The sequence below is a fragment of the Hetaerina americana genome, unplaced genomic scaffold (assembly GCF_022747635.1).
Source record: "Hetaerina americana unplaced genomic scaffold, ioHetAmer1.1.p SCAF_5, whole genome shotgun sequence".
Taxonomy (NCBI): domain Eukaryota; kingdom Metazoa; phylum Arthropoda; class Insecta; order Odonata; family Calopterygidae; genus Hetaerina; species Hetaerina americana.
In genome coordinates this window covers 65,171,798-65,189,916 of record NW_027287095.1, presented here as the reverse complement: position 1 = coordinate 65,189,916, position 18,119 = coordinate 65,171,798, and the positions used below count along the sequence as shown (strand labels likewise).

At 39.9% G+C, this 18,119-nt stretch overlaps 1 protein-coding gene across 1 annotated transcript in view; it reads left to right on the top strand.

Moving 5' to 3' along the window:
• The window catches only part of LOC139694089 (nose resistant to fluoxetine protein 6-like), a 31,464-nt gene that overhangs the window by 7,642 nt on the left and 5,703 nt on the right, over nt 1-18,119 (top strand). The window contains exons 2-7 of the mRNA XM_071592515.1: nt 6,756-7,002; nt 11,600-11,832; nt 13,118-13,383; nt 14,986-15,083; nt 15,673-15,866; nt 16,647-16,819. Coding sequence (XP_071448616.1) covers nt 6,768-7,002; nt 11,600-11,832; nt 13,118-13,383; nt 14,986-15,083; nt 15,673-15,866; nt 16,647-16,819 — 1,199 coding nt within the window. The 5' untranslated portion in view covers nt 6,756-6,767. The remainder of the gene's footprint in view (nt 1-6,755; nt 7,003-11,599; nt 11,833-13,117; nt 13,384-14,985; nt 15,084-15,672; nt 15,867-16,646; nt 16,820-18,119) is intronic.

Sequence of the window (18,119 nt, the reverse complement as noted above, 5' to 3'; positions counted from 1 at the left end):
CACAATTCTTCTCCTTACGTCCCTACTACTTTGACCGTGCTGGTCCAAAACACTTCCGAGGCACATAACTGTTATACCTGCTCTAACTTTGTCCTCCCAGAAAATCGCATAAACTTTGTTTTATTAATATTGATTCTCATCCCATACCTGTCGCACTGAATTTCCTATTCACTCAGCAATGCCTGCAACCCCTTCGCTGACTGAAAAACCAGAACTTGGTCATCAGCAAGCCTGCCTAATTTTACGAATTTCCCTCCGACTTTCATTCCTACCTCCAGTTCTACATATGCCTCTCTAATCATTTCCTCCACATATACGTTGGACAGCACCGGTGATAACAGACAACCCTGCCGTACACGTCTTCCTAACTACCCATCTGGACTTTCCATCTTACACTCGCACCTGAGCAGTCTGAGACATGTACTGATTGCGGATTAGCCTCCTGCCCCTCCACTCTATTCCTATTTTCTGCAAAAAACATGTGTAGTCATTAGCATTCCCCAGTCCAATCCATCAAACGCCTTTTCGAAATATACGAAACAGGCTAATACGTCCTGATTGAATTCTATATACCTCTCGATTAGTGATCTCATTACTGCATCGGCATCGCGCGTGCCTCTCCCCTGCCTGAACCCAAATTGATGATTCCCTAAATAATCATTTGCCTTGCTCTCCATCCTTTTATTGATGATCCGGGAAACAAATTTATCTGCATGGGAAATCATCTCATCATTTTGTAGCCCTCACATGATGCACCCATTATCTTTTCCGGAATAGAAACTAACACAGATCTCACAAAATTTTCCGGCCAAATTCCTTCCACATGGATGCTACGAATCAGTCCATATAGACTCTTCCTCCCACATTTTCTTAAACCTTTTACTAGTTCTGCAGGAAAGTTATCCACCTCCACGGCCTTATTTATTTTCATCTCCTTTGATGCCCTTTCTATTTCATCGTCGAGTATGCCTGGACATAAGCTATCTTCCTCAACGTCATGTTCTCTTTGTATTTCTAACCTTGTTGGCCTAAGTTCTTTACCATTCAGTTCTTCTATTTATTCCTTCCATTTCTCTTGGATCTTTTCTGTGTCAACTATCATCTTACCCGCCTTATAACTAAATGTTAGCATAGATCTACCCTTCTTACTTCTCGATAGTGATTTAACCTTGCTGTAAAGCGCACCAATTTCACCATTCCTCGGCAAACTTTCCATATCCTCGCACTGCATCTTCCACCATGCTTCTTTATTTGTTGCCCGCCTCAATTTATTATTTAACTCTTTGTACTTACTTATACCTAGTAACTTATTTACTTATGCCTATTTACTTATTTACTATTTACTTATTTACTATGCCTATTAACTTACTTATGCCTATTAACTTACTTATGCCTATTAACTCTGTGTTAATATTCCTTCACTTTATTCTCTCATCTATCTTTCTGATCATCTCATCCGTGATCCATGGTTACCTTATCCTATTCCCATTAACGGTTCCTATAGTTTATTTTGCGACTTTCGATATCCCATTCATCATACATTCCCATTTTTCTTCGATAGTACTGAGTTCTTTATCCACGATTTCCTCTACCGCCTGTTGGTACTCCTTCCTTGTCAATCCATTTAATTCTTCTACATTCCATTTCCTAACCCGCCGCCCATGCCCTATGTTTTTGAAACGGGCGTTGCAATTCATAACAACTGAATTGTGGTCAGAGTCCGCATCTGCTCCCGGGAAGCTGTGCAAATTTATCACACTGTTCCTAAACCTGTGCCTAACCAGAATATAATCTAGCTGATACCTTTCTGAGTCACCTGGCATTTTCCATGTATACCTGCATCTTTTATGGTGCCTAAACAAAGTGTTAGTGATGACTAACCCCTTTTTCCCACAGAACACCATGGCTTTCGCCCCGCGGTCATTCCTCGTACCTAAACCGTAGACCTTATCACCATTTCTTCCTTCGCCTATCGTCGCATTCCAATCACTCATCAGTGTCAAATGTTTCCCGGCATAAACACATGCGATTAAATCTGAATAATGACCAAGTTCGAAGGTTCTGCTTTTATCTCTACTGGTAATATTCTATTCGTTGCCTGTTCTGTGTTGACTACGCTTCTTCCTTCCTCTTTATCCAATATTATGGCAACCCCTCGTTGGCTCTCGTCCCCACCGCTGTATATTATTGCATTCTTATCACTCCATTAATCCCCGCTATCCTTGCATCTCACCTCGCATAGACCTAAATATTTATATTTCCCATTTCCATCTCTCGCTTAATATTCTCTAATTTTCCTCTTCTCAACATTGTCCTAACATTCCATTTTCCTATTCTAACTAAATTGGTCTTCTTCTTCTGCGCCTTCTGTCCTGCAGCTGTCGGTATTCCCTTGCAAGGGTTTCGTGGGATGACGACCGCGGAAGCCTTGCCTCCCCCGCTGCCGGGCACGACACACGGCAGATTGGGCCGAGTCCCGTAGTTGCCAGAATTCAAAATCTCTGTAGTGACCATTATATTTATCTTGGGAATGATAATTGAGGTAGTTCGCCGTTGCCTTCCTCAATAGTGGTTTTAACGTGACACCATCACTTACTGGCCGCCCCACTGGGGTCAGACGCCATTGAAGCTGCCTCACTGAGGAACAGACGCTGCAAGGACCTTTCATCTGGCTCCTAACCTTCGACCTATCTGGCACGACACACGGCAGATTGGGCCCAGCCCCGTAGTTGCCAGGATTCAAAATCTCTTTAGTGTCCATCATTAAGTCTGCAGAGGTCCATGGGAGGGTCTTTCATTATATCAGATAAGAAATACACTTACGGAATCTGAAATAAGTTTCATTTTCTTATTTCTCCTTACGTTATTTAAATAACCTAAATATTGCTGTATCTCACGTGAGTGCTTGTGTCGTTAATGAATTCATTACCCTTCCATATGACACGCAGATTTTGTCTACGTTTATGAGCTGATATTGGAAAACACTAATTGCTCACTGGGAGATAAAGATTTCCTAAAGCAGTAACTATTTTTTTCCAATAATATTATACAGTTAAGTTTGTATTTCAACTCTCTTGCGGGACCACGTGGTAGACTTTCTTGAAATCTAAACATATTGCCTTAATTTGATTATTAATTTACCCGGAATCAAAATTCCGAGAATAATATGCCTCAATCATGCTATACATGATGAGTTTCATAAATTCTTTTTATTTCGGCTTAATGCGATAAAGGTGTGCCTTCAAAATTTTGCTTTTCCGCTAAAATATTTTATGTAGGCACGTTTTTGTACAGACACTAAATAAGACAAAAATCCGTCCGATATATTTACTCTGCAATTTTTCATCAATGCTAAAACCTTTTTCTTGAATCTAGTGTATTCTACGAATTGGTCCAAGGATTCCGCTTCTCATCAAACAATCGAAAGCCCATTCGTTCGGGTTCTAGTATACAATTCTCAGACATCGGAGATCCAGTCCCTCATTGAACTTTATACCCGACAGAACCGCAATTCACTTTACCAGTCAAACCGACATGTGTGAACATAGCCATTTTAGAGCAGTTCATGACACTGACCGCTTTCGACATAGCCGTAGTCGCTCTTACAGACTGCGGAAGCGGAAATCAACGAAATCCAGGAAGTTAGAGGCCGATATCGTTAGTATACCTCTTTTTTAAAAATCTTCAGCATACGAGATTTTTTGGCAATGCCTTCCACTTCCTAGATAGTCTAAAAGTTTTTTCTCAAACGACTTACATGGTTACCGAAAGAATAGGTATTGCAAATTATGATTCGGTTTATTAATTCACGACATCTTAAAACCGGGAGAATGCAAAGAAATTAAGTGAAAAAATGAGTGCAATAATTTCGAAAATAATTCCTTATTTGCAAAAAAATTCTTTGAAAAATAAACACATTGATCTGATACACTAAATTCAATCATACGGAATTAACGACAAATTAGTCAATGGATCTCGCGATTTTCGATATTTCGAATGCGAGCAGGGAGTGATATTTTACGGAATTACGTACGACTTCGAGAAAGTGTCCTCTGGCGTTCACTAGGGAAGCTTGAACGGCCACCTCCTATTCCTCGTTAGCACATATTAAATTTATTTTAAAATGCCCAGAAACGTAAGATTATTCGCCGATGATGCGTTTATTTTCCAGACATGAGAAATAAAACGAACTGCGAGGCTCTTCCTAGTGATTTCAGTATTTATTTAATGATTGGCGTCAGGAAAGTGGTCTCTAGTTAAAAATCTGTAAAATATGTGGAGTAATGGGTAGCTAGAACAGTTACTGCATTACTCTCGACGCCCATTCAGATGGGTAGGAGGGGAAGGAACACGCACAAAGGGCATGATCAAATGCTTCAGAGAAAATAACAGCTTTCTCAAACGGGAATAGAGGATCGTCGAATAAAAAAGTTATTGAGCGGTGTTAATTCTCATAGGTTAGATCCCACCTTGAATGCATGTCAGGAGTTTTAGGACCCCGCGAAGGATTTAATTCCTAAAAGTGAACAAGACAGATTAAAGCAGCCTGTTTCATCACAAATGTACGAATTGAAAGCACCACTCAATTATTAGAAAGCGTGGCTTGGGAGCCAATAGAAGCACGAAGATCTAAACATGCTGGATACATGAAAGTCTTGTGAGTTTAATTTTGCCATCAGAAGAAATAAGTCTAGCCCCGCATTACATGAATAGGCATGACAATGACGAGGAGTTGAGGGAAATAGATCGCTGCACAAACTGATGAAGAGGGCCCTTTTTCACTCACACAATCAGTTATCACAATTATGTAGAGCAAAATATTCAACCATTCCAAATATTACAAATTAAATGTTGGCTAATGCTTCTGTTCGGTAAATCCCTAAATGCGCTACTCTCTGATAAGCCTATCTCTGATAACCTGACACCCACGTGCGCTCGTGACAGCTTTCTATGTAGAATGTAGATGTTAGTGTAAATACACCAAGACGTCACCTATTAGTCATTGCCTATCCCTTTGACCTCGTCATCTGGACACGATTTGGGATCTGGGTGTGAATACCCTCCTAGCCGGCAGGTTAACCGTCCAACCCGGCGCAACTCGCTGAAACGGGTCTTCGCGTATTCAGTGCACTCGAATAGGACGAGTACCTGTGAAACGATCGTCACAAACATCACCATATCAGATTGTTTAACTTCTTAAACCCGTTTCATTCGAAAGGCCGACGAACAAAGCACAATGGTGAAGGTAGAACGGGAGGGTCGGGAAGCATGGGTGGAATCTTATCCGCTGGTCGCTTTGTCGTTGGACTTGCAAAATAAAAACGAGAAATTCGGGTGATAAGCGAGAGCGACAGGTACATATGCACGCACACACATACACGCACATATACACCCACATCAGATACGATAAATGCAAGCAGAATTTATATTTAAATCATTTTATTATAAATGAAGTTTACGACTTCCGTCGGAACTAAATTTCTTTATTCCATTTTCTTGTTTCTATAATATCTTTCATGGCCTCTAATTTTAGCTCATTTTTTATTCCCATTAATTATCAAAGGCCCCAGTTGCTTGTACAGTGTCAAACAACCCACATAAGCAATACATTGCGCGAAGTACCTCAGGGATAGAATATTTCCGTTTTCAAAATTGATGCCTTTTATAGGCTAAATTAATCTTTTGCAACAAAACGGAAATTATCACTATTTATTACCGAGATCAGTTAGATTTTAGGCTAGATTTGATTTTAGTTAGCATGAAACAGAAAATCAGTGAGTTTTTCAATACATTCTCCTCAGTGTTTAAAGGCAATTCTTCATAACTCTCACCCAACAAAAAATCATTTCCCAAACCCGGAGGCAGTATCACTTCGCCCACTGCACTTCCATTATCGAGGGTTCACTGGTTGAAAAATGGGCTCTTTCAAATTTGAATGCAGACATCTCGGAGAGTAGGGAATTCAAATTCCTCCCCTTTATCCCTCGACGGCCAAATACTTTCTTCATCCTCCTTTACTCCTGATCTCCTCACACCACTCCCTGGTTAAAACATTGTGTATGTAAGGGCAAAACATAAGTATTACTCTGCACCTGAAGATGATTAATTAACATCGAAACCTACGTGCAGATAATATTTTTGTGGTGGTAGATCCCCATTAATTCGTCATTCATTCAGTGAATGCCAAGACGTGTTATAAATGTCGAGCGGGGAAAGAATGACGGGTAGAAGAAGAATTTGATATTTTAAATGTTGATTTCGCCCCTTACAGAGAAACTTTTACCCTTGACGGATTTAAATTGTTTGACTGATTGAAAAATCGGATGAGATACTGACGAATAAACAATGAAGTTTCATACGAATTCGAAAAAATAGAGAATACGTGTACATCATCACTAAACCGTCAAGTTTAAAATGCATAAAAAACTGGAGATCCGTTGGTTTAAATTAAATTTGGGACCCCGGGCATTAAGCATGAGCTAGCCAGGCAGCCAGATCCCGAAAATGTTGGATGTCTGGCTCCCAGGTTTAGAATATCGTGAGCACAAAATGCACATCATTTGAACTCTCTAAGCGAACTGGGTTACCTAAAGGCGCTACAAACACATGCCTCGTTATTTTTTCTCTTCTCCTTCCTTTAGAAGATCAGGGATCAGATTTGATGGAATGGTAGAGCCAAGGTGGACGCGTAACGAACACCACCGACAACTGATTCCATACTTAACCGCTTGCATAAAATTTACTGACTTTTACAGAATCGAGGAGGCATGAGAAGACTTCCGGATGAAGGGATGGGAATGATCCGGCGGTTTACCTTCTTTCTCCTCCTGCTGGCCCCAGCGGCTCTCTCTGTCGCCGGCGAGAATGGCACCTACCAAATGTTCCCGTGGGCTCCCCTACCAGCCCTCACGGCCTTCCCGGCGTACGTCAGCGATCGCTGCAGGGAGGACTCAAGGATTTACATCGAGGAGCTCGGAAAACTCACGCTGTGGGCCGCCCAAAGTAACTCTCCAAACAAATCCTCGGTGTTTTTCACAATCTCGGTGGACTTTGTCCAGGGAATCCGAAAAATGTGTTCTAGTGTTCAAATACGAGGGTCATCCGGAAAGTAGTACCCGTTCGTGAAATAAAGACACAAAAGTAAATATTAACAAACATAAAAAATTTTATTTGAAAGAGGATACTTTAAACTACTTCTCAACATAATCTCCAAGCAAATTAAGGCATTTGTCATAACGTGTGACAAGGTTCTGTATTCCTGCTGCATAGTCCTTCGCCGCCAGCTCATTGAGATACGCGAGGGACCCATCTTGCACAAATTTTTGCATAATGCAGATGGTGTTTAACAATTTCATGAACAATTGTTCGAGAAACATTGGGAAAATGCTCACAGATGTCATCAATTGTGACGCGCCGATCGTTCCTCACGAATTCGTCAACTGAGCTCACCAGTTGGTCTGTAATGACAGACGGTCTCTCCGAACGCTCATCGTCGTGTGTGTTCCCCCTCACCATGTTGAAGTTGCGACACCACCGCCGAACAGACGACTCGTCCATTACATTGTCTCCATACACCTCCTTTAATTGGCGATGAATATCACATGGGCGAACGTTTCTTGCATTGAGGAATTTAATCACTGCCCTCACTTCACAACTGGCGGCGTTCTCAATTTTTTTAAACATTGTAAACAATCACAGAAACAACACAGGCAATGCTAGCGTCACGCAACTTGGCTCAGAGAAGGCAGACAAGCCACTGAAGCTATCTGACCTCGTCCAGCGGCTACTCGCGTCGTCAGCACTTCATGCGGCACTAACGGGTACTACTTTCCGGATGACCCTCGTATATCTGCTGGTGTGGTTCTAGCCAAGCTTTAATATTGATTGTCTATACGATGACCATAATTGGTGTTCAACCGTTTAAGGTAGTTTTTAGATGGGTGCAGACAATACTATTGTACAAGATGAATTTCTTTGCCTCTCCTGACATCAGCAACTAAAATAAACCCTTCAATTCCACATGCACCCTCCTGCTATTCCGTCGAACATCCCTATCATATTCCTACACCTTCCTCGCTTGCCTGAAGTTCTCCCTTCTATCTCAGTTTTAATCATTCCATTGCCAATAAAATGGTATATATCCATCTTTCCTTCCTTCTTTGGATTTCTCCCAACAATCATCATACCTAGCACGTCCTCGTTTGTTTTCCTTTCTGTCCATTTCCCTTTTTCCATTTTTCTCCTCGCCCACATTTCAAAAGCCTCCAATCTACGCCTATCATCTTGCTTTAACGACATTGTTTCCGAGTCTTAAAAAACCACGCTCCATTTTACTGAGTGAAAACATATTTATTTCGATCACTTACCTTCCTGTGCAAAGGTCGTTTAAAAAATATTCGTACTTATTCAGCCAGTTTTTGCAGCCGGCAACTTAATCCATTGGTAACTTGTGTGGCACAAACGTCCTTGTTTAAGGCAGTCCCGATGATCCTGTGAATGCTCCCGTTATCACAGCATGGATCTGACTTGCTGATAAGCACTTAAATTTCAAAGGCTTCTAATATCTCCACCATTTTTACATTGCTTCCAAATAATCACAGTTATCAACCCTGAGATTGGTGCGATAGCTGAGGATAGAGCTCATCCAATACTAATCCCTATACGGCGGATAAAATTCACGCATCAGGGAAGGAGGACCAGTCCCTTGTCCTATACCGTCTGTGGTTTTCCAGGAAGAACTAGTACACGAAAAATTACACAGCATTGGTGAAACTCAAGGTTCCAGAAGTGTCCCCGATAATCGAACCCGAGACCTCCGGTCAGTAACCCAGGGCTATACCCACTGGACTACCACGTCCCATTACATCACTTCAAAGACATGTATTTATATTGTTGCCTGGTGATACTACATCATCATTGTATAAAAATGTATGTTTACTCCCCCACATCAAAGCTTAATCGGTCAAAGAGAGAATAGTGATATTTTATCTCATATAACTTATCCAATTAGAAGATATCAAAAACTATAACCTTTACGCAGACCAGCTTACCTGAGAGTCGGTGGTTCGACTATCTTCTCGGACATGCAGGTTCAGGGTTTTTATTACAGAATTTATTGCGTATAGTTTATAGAAGATTCGGATAAATGCCTTATAAATGCAACATTAATAATTTTACTAATAGATGTGACCGGAAACCGAATCGCTATTTTTTGATCCTGGAAAAAATTATCCAAATCGGAAATAAATCAATTAATTCCTTGGAAAATTCAAATTTTAAGTTAATTCCATTCTTACTGTTTTCGCGATAAAACTATTGTTCGCTCCGACGGTTGAAAAACTTCCTATCTACATACGAGACTTCTTTTCTGAAATAAGTCCATAACGTCGCCTATACCCTATACTCGTGATTCGTTTGCAACAATTATCGCTATTTCAATGTGATTTTGACTGTCATGATAGCAATGAATAGGTCTTAAATATTTACGTCTATTTTAAGGAGCGTGCGTTAACTATGAAAAATATAAAAGACGGCTAGAAAAAGGGAAATATTTTAGATTCTGCTCTATATCTCATAAATGGTTCCACCTTTTTTCTCCACGCTCCGTTACTGGAATTATGACCCGGGATGTAATATAGAGTGATCATAAATGTTTCTCCGCATTATTCACTGTACAGAAGCATAATTTAATGCCCTATTGTAAGCTTGGTGAGATTTACATGCACGTAAAAATTCTTAATGATTTGGTTTCAGTATCGCGCCAGCAACAGTCGCAGGTTGAAACATGATCATTTCGCCTACGCCAGCTTATGATGAGTAAAACACTTTCCAAGAAGGTGTTTCTTAACATTGGGGGACAGAGAATGATCACATGGGGCTTATTCTGAACTATAGAAAGGAGGAACACACTGCAAATTGATTTTCACAAGTCAATCGCGATTTCACGGTGAGTTTCATGGAACCCACCGTACACAAGAACTACGAGTATCATGCGCAGTTTTTTTATTGTGTGGGTGGCAACCGACGAAATGTTCAATATTTCTGAGAGTTAACTCAACGTGATTCAACGATCTTCTGTTTCAATGGCAGCAGCGGTGTTAATGTGTTCTCCCGAAAGAACATAAATTGGAGCACTTGGGACACCTTCCTTTGCAATCGATTGTATTCCCGCTTTAAACATTTGATACTATCTTATTTCTATTCTATAGGGTTTAAAACATTTTTAATAAGCTTCCGGTAGTATTACATGGGCTTAGGATGACGATTTGTTCAGGCGGAATCAAAATTTTGATGAAACCACGCGATATTACCTCCATCCCATTGGCGAACTGAACATATTTCAACTCGCTACGGCAGCCATCGGATCATTTAGATCATTTCAAATCATTTAAACTTGTACCTCATATAAATTACATATGAGGCTAAAAACAAAACATAAAATTAAATTTTGCACAACGACCTACAGGTACCTCTATGAGAACAAAAAAAACGACCCCTCTTAATTGATTTTCTCTCGGAAAGGAGTGTTATTGAAGAATGAAAAATAAAATATTCCGTTCATAATCTCAGCACACATCTGACCACTACCACAGCATCAACTGGAAGATTTTTTCATAGTTTAAGGTAGAGCTCACCTCGTAGTATCATACTCGTAGTCCCGAAGGCATGTGAAATACATACCTACTAGATAGGAAGTCACTTCCTTATATTTAACACCTTTCTGTTCCAATTCCTTATATTTAGTTTTCCACAGTTTTGGCGACCAGTAAATCTCACTACCTAGGTTTTCTGGGTGTTGCTCACTGATATTATTCGAGTTTAAACTCCGCATCCTCCGATCTGTAGTTAAAGACCAAACATATTCATATATAATTCCAACAAAATATATATCAGGGCTAAATAATTGTCTAATAATATTTTACCAAGTGTCATTATAAGTATACTTACGAGGGATGGGAGGGAAATTAGGAATACTTACTAAAAGATGTCGGTCTTTGTTATTGGGCATTTCGGGTTTTAAGAAAGATTTCAACAAAACCGACTGATCAGACGCTACAGAATCGAATTGAAATGTAATGAGGTTACATTTCAATACAATACATTTCATTACGTTTCAATTCGATTCTGTGGCGTCTGATCAGTCGGTTTTGCTGAAATCTTTCTTAAAACCCGAAATGCCCAATAACAAAGACCGGCATCTTTTAGTAAGTATTCCTAATTTCCCTCCCATCCCTCGTAAGTATACTTATAATGACACTTGGTAACAAGTATCTAATTGGTACACTGATAACCATAGGTAACAATCAACATGGGCAAGGTCCATTCATTTTAGATTAGCTAGCTAATGAATTAAGCGCAAGCAGGCCATCATTATGCCAATGCGTTCCTTTCTTTCAAATTCAAATCAACAATTTCTATCCAAATCTTCCACAAACATTTTTTTCATTTCTAGAAGTAACTGAAATTAACTAAAATATGACATATTTAACGAGATTAATTGGAATGATTTGTCACCAATTATCATCATAAGCGCTCATATATTACATAAAATTCTGTCGGTCTTGATTTTATTTAATTAATCAATTGATTTTCCTAACAGTGTTCGACAGCAGCGGGAAACTGCCGACGGGAGTACTATACGGCGCGACGTACGAGTATGGAAACTACGACCAGTGCCTATCCGTGGAGGGTGAGAGGGAAGGAGAGCTCGAAGAACAGTTCAACAAGACGAGCATCAGGGGACAGTATTGCCTAGCCGAAATCACTATCGACCCACCGTCAGAAGCCGAAGGGAACTCCTCGTCAAAGCCGAATATATGGGACAAGGCAAAGGTGAGACAAAAACCAAACCTAGAACGTACCGTCACGGGACTCTGATAACAACCCTGCCGCGTGGCAATGGCAATAAAGTAGAGGGATGTAGCAGGGCTTGGTTGTACGTAAGTAGTACGTACAGCCTGAAGCTCAGAGTCCTTATCAGAGGAACTAAAATACCTCATTATTAATATAATCGGTAAACTACCGTTACGGTAGGTTATGGATGGACACAAGCTACCAGGCTAACAAAAGGTAACGGCAACTAACGGCTAAACAGCAAGATTCATAAGCACTAGGTGAGAGTTACGTGACCGTTACTTCACACTGATTTGCGGACATGTCCTTGAGCGGGTGAGTTCTAGATCAAAGCTTAGTGTCTATTATGGAATTTTTGAAGCGTGCGTTTCATGTTTAAAAATCTTCCGTCGTTGTCAAATATCGCATATTGAAGAGATCAGTGCTCACGGTAGAATGGGCCACTGCGAACTCCATTTAATTCATTAAGTGATCTACGAAAATTTTCGTAAAGACCGTGTCATACAGGCTAAGTTTCAGCGAAACATTTCGTCCGAGCCGATTCTTACGCAACTTAACTTGTGGTGTTCCTACACACAATGTAACTTATGGAAAGCCCACACAATCACTAGAAATGCCTCACTGTAGCAGCTCTTATCTTTACTGTTTTTAAGTTTAGCATAGTACCCATCCTTATGATTAAAATTTCCGCTGCGTCTTCAGACTGTTTAGAATTTTTAACATTGTTCCCACATTGGCAGTCCAGAGAAGCGCTCAGCTACTGACCGGAGGGTCTGTATGCGATTTCGGTTGACGCCTACGCCCCCCCCCCCAGCTTCACGCAAGCTGCGTTATCTTTAGGGTGCCAGATCTTTCTGGGAAACCACAGGTGGCGTATGGGAAGGAAGTGGTCCCCATAACATGTTTGAAATGTACACATCGAACAGGGCTCACTAGAGGGAGAGCTCTGCATATCAAACCAAACTTAGGGTTTATTACTGTGGTTTTTCCCCATTTTCCGAGTCGCTAGTTTTTCGTGCTACTTATCTCTTTTGTTATTAACAATCACACCCTCGACCTCGCTTCTAACCTATTGGTATTCGTATAAAATTTGGCGGAGGAAATATCTGCTCTAAACCCTCTCTCGTGCGATTGTTATGTGGCTCCAATGCAGCTCCACGAGCTAGTCGTTGACTTGCTCGTGGAGTTGCAAAGTCGGGAGGAAACCTGGACCCTTGCCAGGCCCTCGATGTAATTTCCTCTTCATTTCCACCCGTTTCTGAAGGAGGCCCAGATGGACCCATCGGCCCTCCCTCGGACTCACCTGCACTGGGGCGTGTGCGTACCCGATTCGTGCACAGCGGTCGAAGTCCAGGACTATTTGACGGTCGCCCTGAGGCCCTTCGCCTCCTCCTTGGCGATCGGGAACTCGTCGGACGACACCAGGAAACCCTCATACTCGGTTCGCTTGTCCTCGTCCATGTGCACCACCATGCCGAGAGGGGATGAGAACAGCGATCCTGATTCATTCTCCGGAGGAATCGCCTTGTGGTGAGAAAGTGACCTTCCTTAAAGTCCTCAGGAGGAACCTTGGCCTTTCGCACTAACACGTGGAACCCTCTATCGGCAGCTCGATGGCATCGTGGCATATTTTCGCGAAATGGGATGGATCATATCTCTCTCGTCCGATCATTGATCCGTGTGTCTTAAAGTAAACTGGTTGAAATTTGAGATATTTTGAAGGAAGTTAAGTTTAAACCTATAATATTTTTTAGAAATTTTTTTCCAAAAAGGGGTGGTCGATGAAAAAATAATCACGTTGCTTGCTACTCAAAAGTACACTCCTAGTGTTATAAATCACTGATCAAGTGACTCCAAGAAAAAATATTGAATAATGTACGTAAAATTTCATGCGCAGCATTTGTAGCAACTGTCAAAACTTACACATTCGACCAATTCTCTTTAATACATACTATCTAATTTTTCTGGCTTCACTGTGAAACATTTTCCTCAAATAAATAAGGAATTTTTATAAAAGATGGGGTTAAAACTATAGACATAAGTATATGGTAATGGGTGATACTATGGGGAAATCATCAGCTGGAAAGCAAGAGCGAAATAAGATATTTGGTCTCTTGGTTCTCTTCACTCTTTCTTATCAAACTTCTCACATCCCATATCAAATTTTCCACTACGCCTAATTCAACCGAAGCCGTAATTATATCTCACTGAGCAGCAAAACTTCCTTGCATATTTGACGATATCGTTTCACAGCGAAAACGGTTTTTTAGAAAGAATTTTTCAGAAAGCAGTACTCGTCAAATTTAACTCACTGTGTCACAGCTCCACTTTTTGCACACTCCGGAGTACAGACTAAAATTTTTGATTGAACTTTCAGAGTCTTTGGGACAACAGCTTGAATTTGAAAAAGTTTAAATATTATTATATTTCTATTTTAACTTTCTTCCTCATTAGCCATATTCATAATTGACGCACTAACCGATGAATAGTTTCAGCCTCTCCCATTTGAGAATGTACAATACTAATCTGATCGGACTAGGAAAGGACACCGATCTTGATTTTTACCTTGTCTTGCCAAAGTTATCTTTACAAATTGCAATAGTTATGATTGAAAAATATTAATTTAATGTTAGATTTCATTCAAAATACATCAGAATTACAGGTAAAGTTGGTGAAATATTTTTTGTTATTTTAGGAGTTTTGCATTGCATAAAGCGCCGCAGGTGTTATATCCCGTGGCACTTGTTGCTACGTCTGCTGATCAATATAAAACTAATCTCGGTTCTCCTCAATTTACAATTTGACGAATCCTCATTCTCAAATGAAGACCTGTTCAAAAAAATGAATTGTCTCCGGCGTAACTTTATGGACTTAATATAACATAATGAAATGAAATGAAATTATTGACTTTGTAATTCAACACAAATTATTTAAAACACGACCCAGATTTCAACGTTGAACGTCATCATCAGACCTGATGATGATGTTCAACTTCGAAACCTGAGTCGTGTTTTAAATAAAGTGTGTGGAATAACAAATTCAATAATTTTATTTCATTTCGAAGACCTATTCATTTGATAATGAAATAAAAATATTAAAGCAAGGACTAACTAAAAGTATTTTCTTTTATAGCATCATCATTGTCATTTTTGTGGCTATCGTGATTGTGTCATCCCTCCTGGAACTTTACGAAATAATAGAGAAGGACCAGAGCATTTTGCGCCAAAGAGGTGAGAGGCTTTATTGATTGAAAGAAGAATTTATGACCGGATCAATTCCTTTTTTTTCCAGAAAGAGAGTTTATGCTTTTTGGGCATGTGGTGAAAAAAGAGAATAATCATGAATCACAAAATGTTTTTTGTGTTGAGAGAATTTCTTCACAAATAAGTGATTCAACAAAGCGAATAGAGTTGAATTTATTCACAATTTTGTCTCTCTACTTAAATTCATCTCAACTTTTTCACTGAAAGTAGAACATTTCGGATCTACTGTAAAGAGACATGGCCAAATAAAGAATAGTTTCACAAGAAAAATAACGACTACGGTTAAAATATTTTAACGAAATTAAAGATGCATTTACGTGCGTGTTATAATCGTCCGTCATTAGCCAAATCCCACCTTAAAATTTTAGTATAATCGAAGTACTTGTTGTTAAGTGACAAATTCTCCCACGAATACTCCTGAAGTTCCTAATGTCCACCAATTGTCACATTCAGAGGAAAATTTAAGTGGTACTTTTACAGAGACTCCTATTTTAAGCCCTGAAATCGCATATTACTTTATTTTGAATTTTGATATCAATTTTTCTTCATCCTTCAGGAATTGTGATGAAAATATTGAGATGCTTCAGCGCAATCACAAATATTCGCAGACTGACTTCGAGGCCAGATAAAACGGAACCTTTCGCATTCGTCAATGGCATTAAAGTGATGACCCTTTTCCTCATCATATTTGGGCATCGTTTTATATTCAATACGTCGTCCTCGCTGTCAAACCCTGAATACGTGGAAACCGTGAGTATTGAACATACTAATTCGAAGGGATTCAGTCTCTCAAATATCGGGCTGCGAATATATCTTCCTCGTAATTCAAACGTTACCATTCTAATAATAACCAATCAACTCAAGAAAAACTGTAGTAATACTAGACTTGCACTCTTGGTAAATCGGTTCATAAATAGGCTCAGTAAACGTTTAGAGTATCCTCATCAAAATGAGGTATCCAAGAGCTTATAAAATTCTTTGTCACACTTGCTCTAGCCTCATCAATTTTTGGTCGTTCTTACCCCGTAGACTGAGATTCTCCTTTTTTATTATCTATTCATGCCTCAGGAAATTCCATTAATTTAACATGTGACACCAGTCACCCAACGTACCATTCTCATAACAGAGATTGAACAAAAACGCAGATAAATGCTTATATTAATAATTACAATTAGTATTACCTAAAAAATGAAGAACACTTTTTGTGCATGGAAATAATTAACTAAATTAATTTATTTTTAAACTGCCGAAGTTCTTCATTCGGTATTTATAGTTCTGAAGCGACACAGAAACGATCCAACAAAAAAACTATTTTCAGCAAACCTTCAGAAAACTGACGGATTATTGTATAATCACACAATATATAGAGGTTTACGGCATTCTTTTACTTTGACTGCATTGTAATATTTGAGTCATGCTGACCAGCAAAGGCATGATTAAACGACATCAGAAATGTTTCCCCTGATTTTTAGTTAAGCTCAAGCCATCACATTCCATTGATTTAAATATGGCGAATTGTTTATTTCACAGCTCTACCATCGCCTGGACACCCTGATGCTGATGGGAGGGACAGTAGTGGTCGATACTTTCCTAATCATCAGTGGCTGCCTCTTAGTCGTCCTTCTGCTCGGCGAGTTGGAGAGAAATAGGAAACTATCCATCGTTTTAATCTTCGTACACCGATTTCTAAGGTTCAACAGAGGGTTAATTTATAATGTTGTGGAGTGTTGGTGTAATTACTTCTGTAAATCATTGATTAAAATATTGCCCCTAATAGTCGCACGCGGAAGAAATTAAGCAAGCACTTCACTTCTGGCGGACCGGAGTACCCTCCGTGTGTACTGTTTACATTAATCCAGTAGTCAGGCAAGGATCAAGTGCGAATAAAAGGTCGGAAAATACTCATTAAGTAATCACAAAAATTCCCACAATGTGCTGCCTTGGTGTTGGGTTTTGGGAAGGCCAAAGCAAATAGGGTCGTCAACGTAACTTTAAGTGCATACCGAATAACATAGCTGTACATAAGTGTGTGGCGTGAGGAATTTGTTTAGTGCGTTGGCTGGATATTGGATTTTTACGCCAAGAGCAGCCAAATTCTGTTCCCAGCGACGACTGAAATATGCAAGTGGGTGATTACTCTACGGTATGCCATGAATTAATGTATTCTAAAAGTGGGGTAAGGAATATTTTACAGAATACCAAAATAAGATGAACCATTTCAAAAATGTACATTCCTATTTCGTCCAATTCCGTGGTAACTCCCTTTCATCATTCATAATTAAATGAAATAGATGTATGAAAAATGCGAGAACACGCTGTTTTTCTTCCGGCCTTGTGGGCGCTCGCGGGGATGGCAATCGGATGGCTAATGGATTTGCTTTTCACCCCGAGGGTCCGGGTTCTAGGGTGGCAGATTTTTTCAGAGGCATCCTGATTCCTACTTGGGGTGCTATATGGAGAGCACTAAGAGCACCGTCCGTCGGAAAGGACATTCAAATTTTTGACCTCTTTCCGCCTATCGTTAAATGTAGGCTAATGTCGTCACCGGGTTTCTCTCAACACCTCTTCCCCATTTCCTAAAAATCCTACCCCCACGAAAATACATACCTAACCCTAATGGCACAAATGAACTCGGCGGTTGATTTCCTTCCCTAATAACTACTACTACTACTACATACTACAACGGTGAAGAACAACTTGGCATCGGAAATAGAAGTGGCAGGAGATAGGCCAATTTTTGGTCTGGAAGTAGAACGTGTTCGCATTTGGCATATTGAATCAAATGCATTAACATCGGAAGAACGTAAGCACGTCTTACGAAAACAGAAGTGTAATCCACAAACCTGCGGATCAAAGCTAGTAATTGCAGAAATTAAATCTGAAAGCAGCAGCAAAGAATAAAGAAAGAGTAAGGCAAGGATGTGTACTTTTACTAATCTTATTCCATTTTTACATCGAGAGAGTGATCAATGAAATCGAAGAAAATTCTTCATTTCAATCACG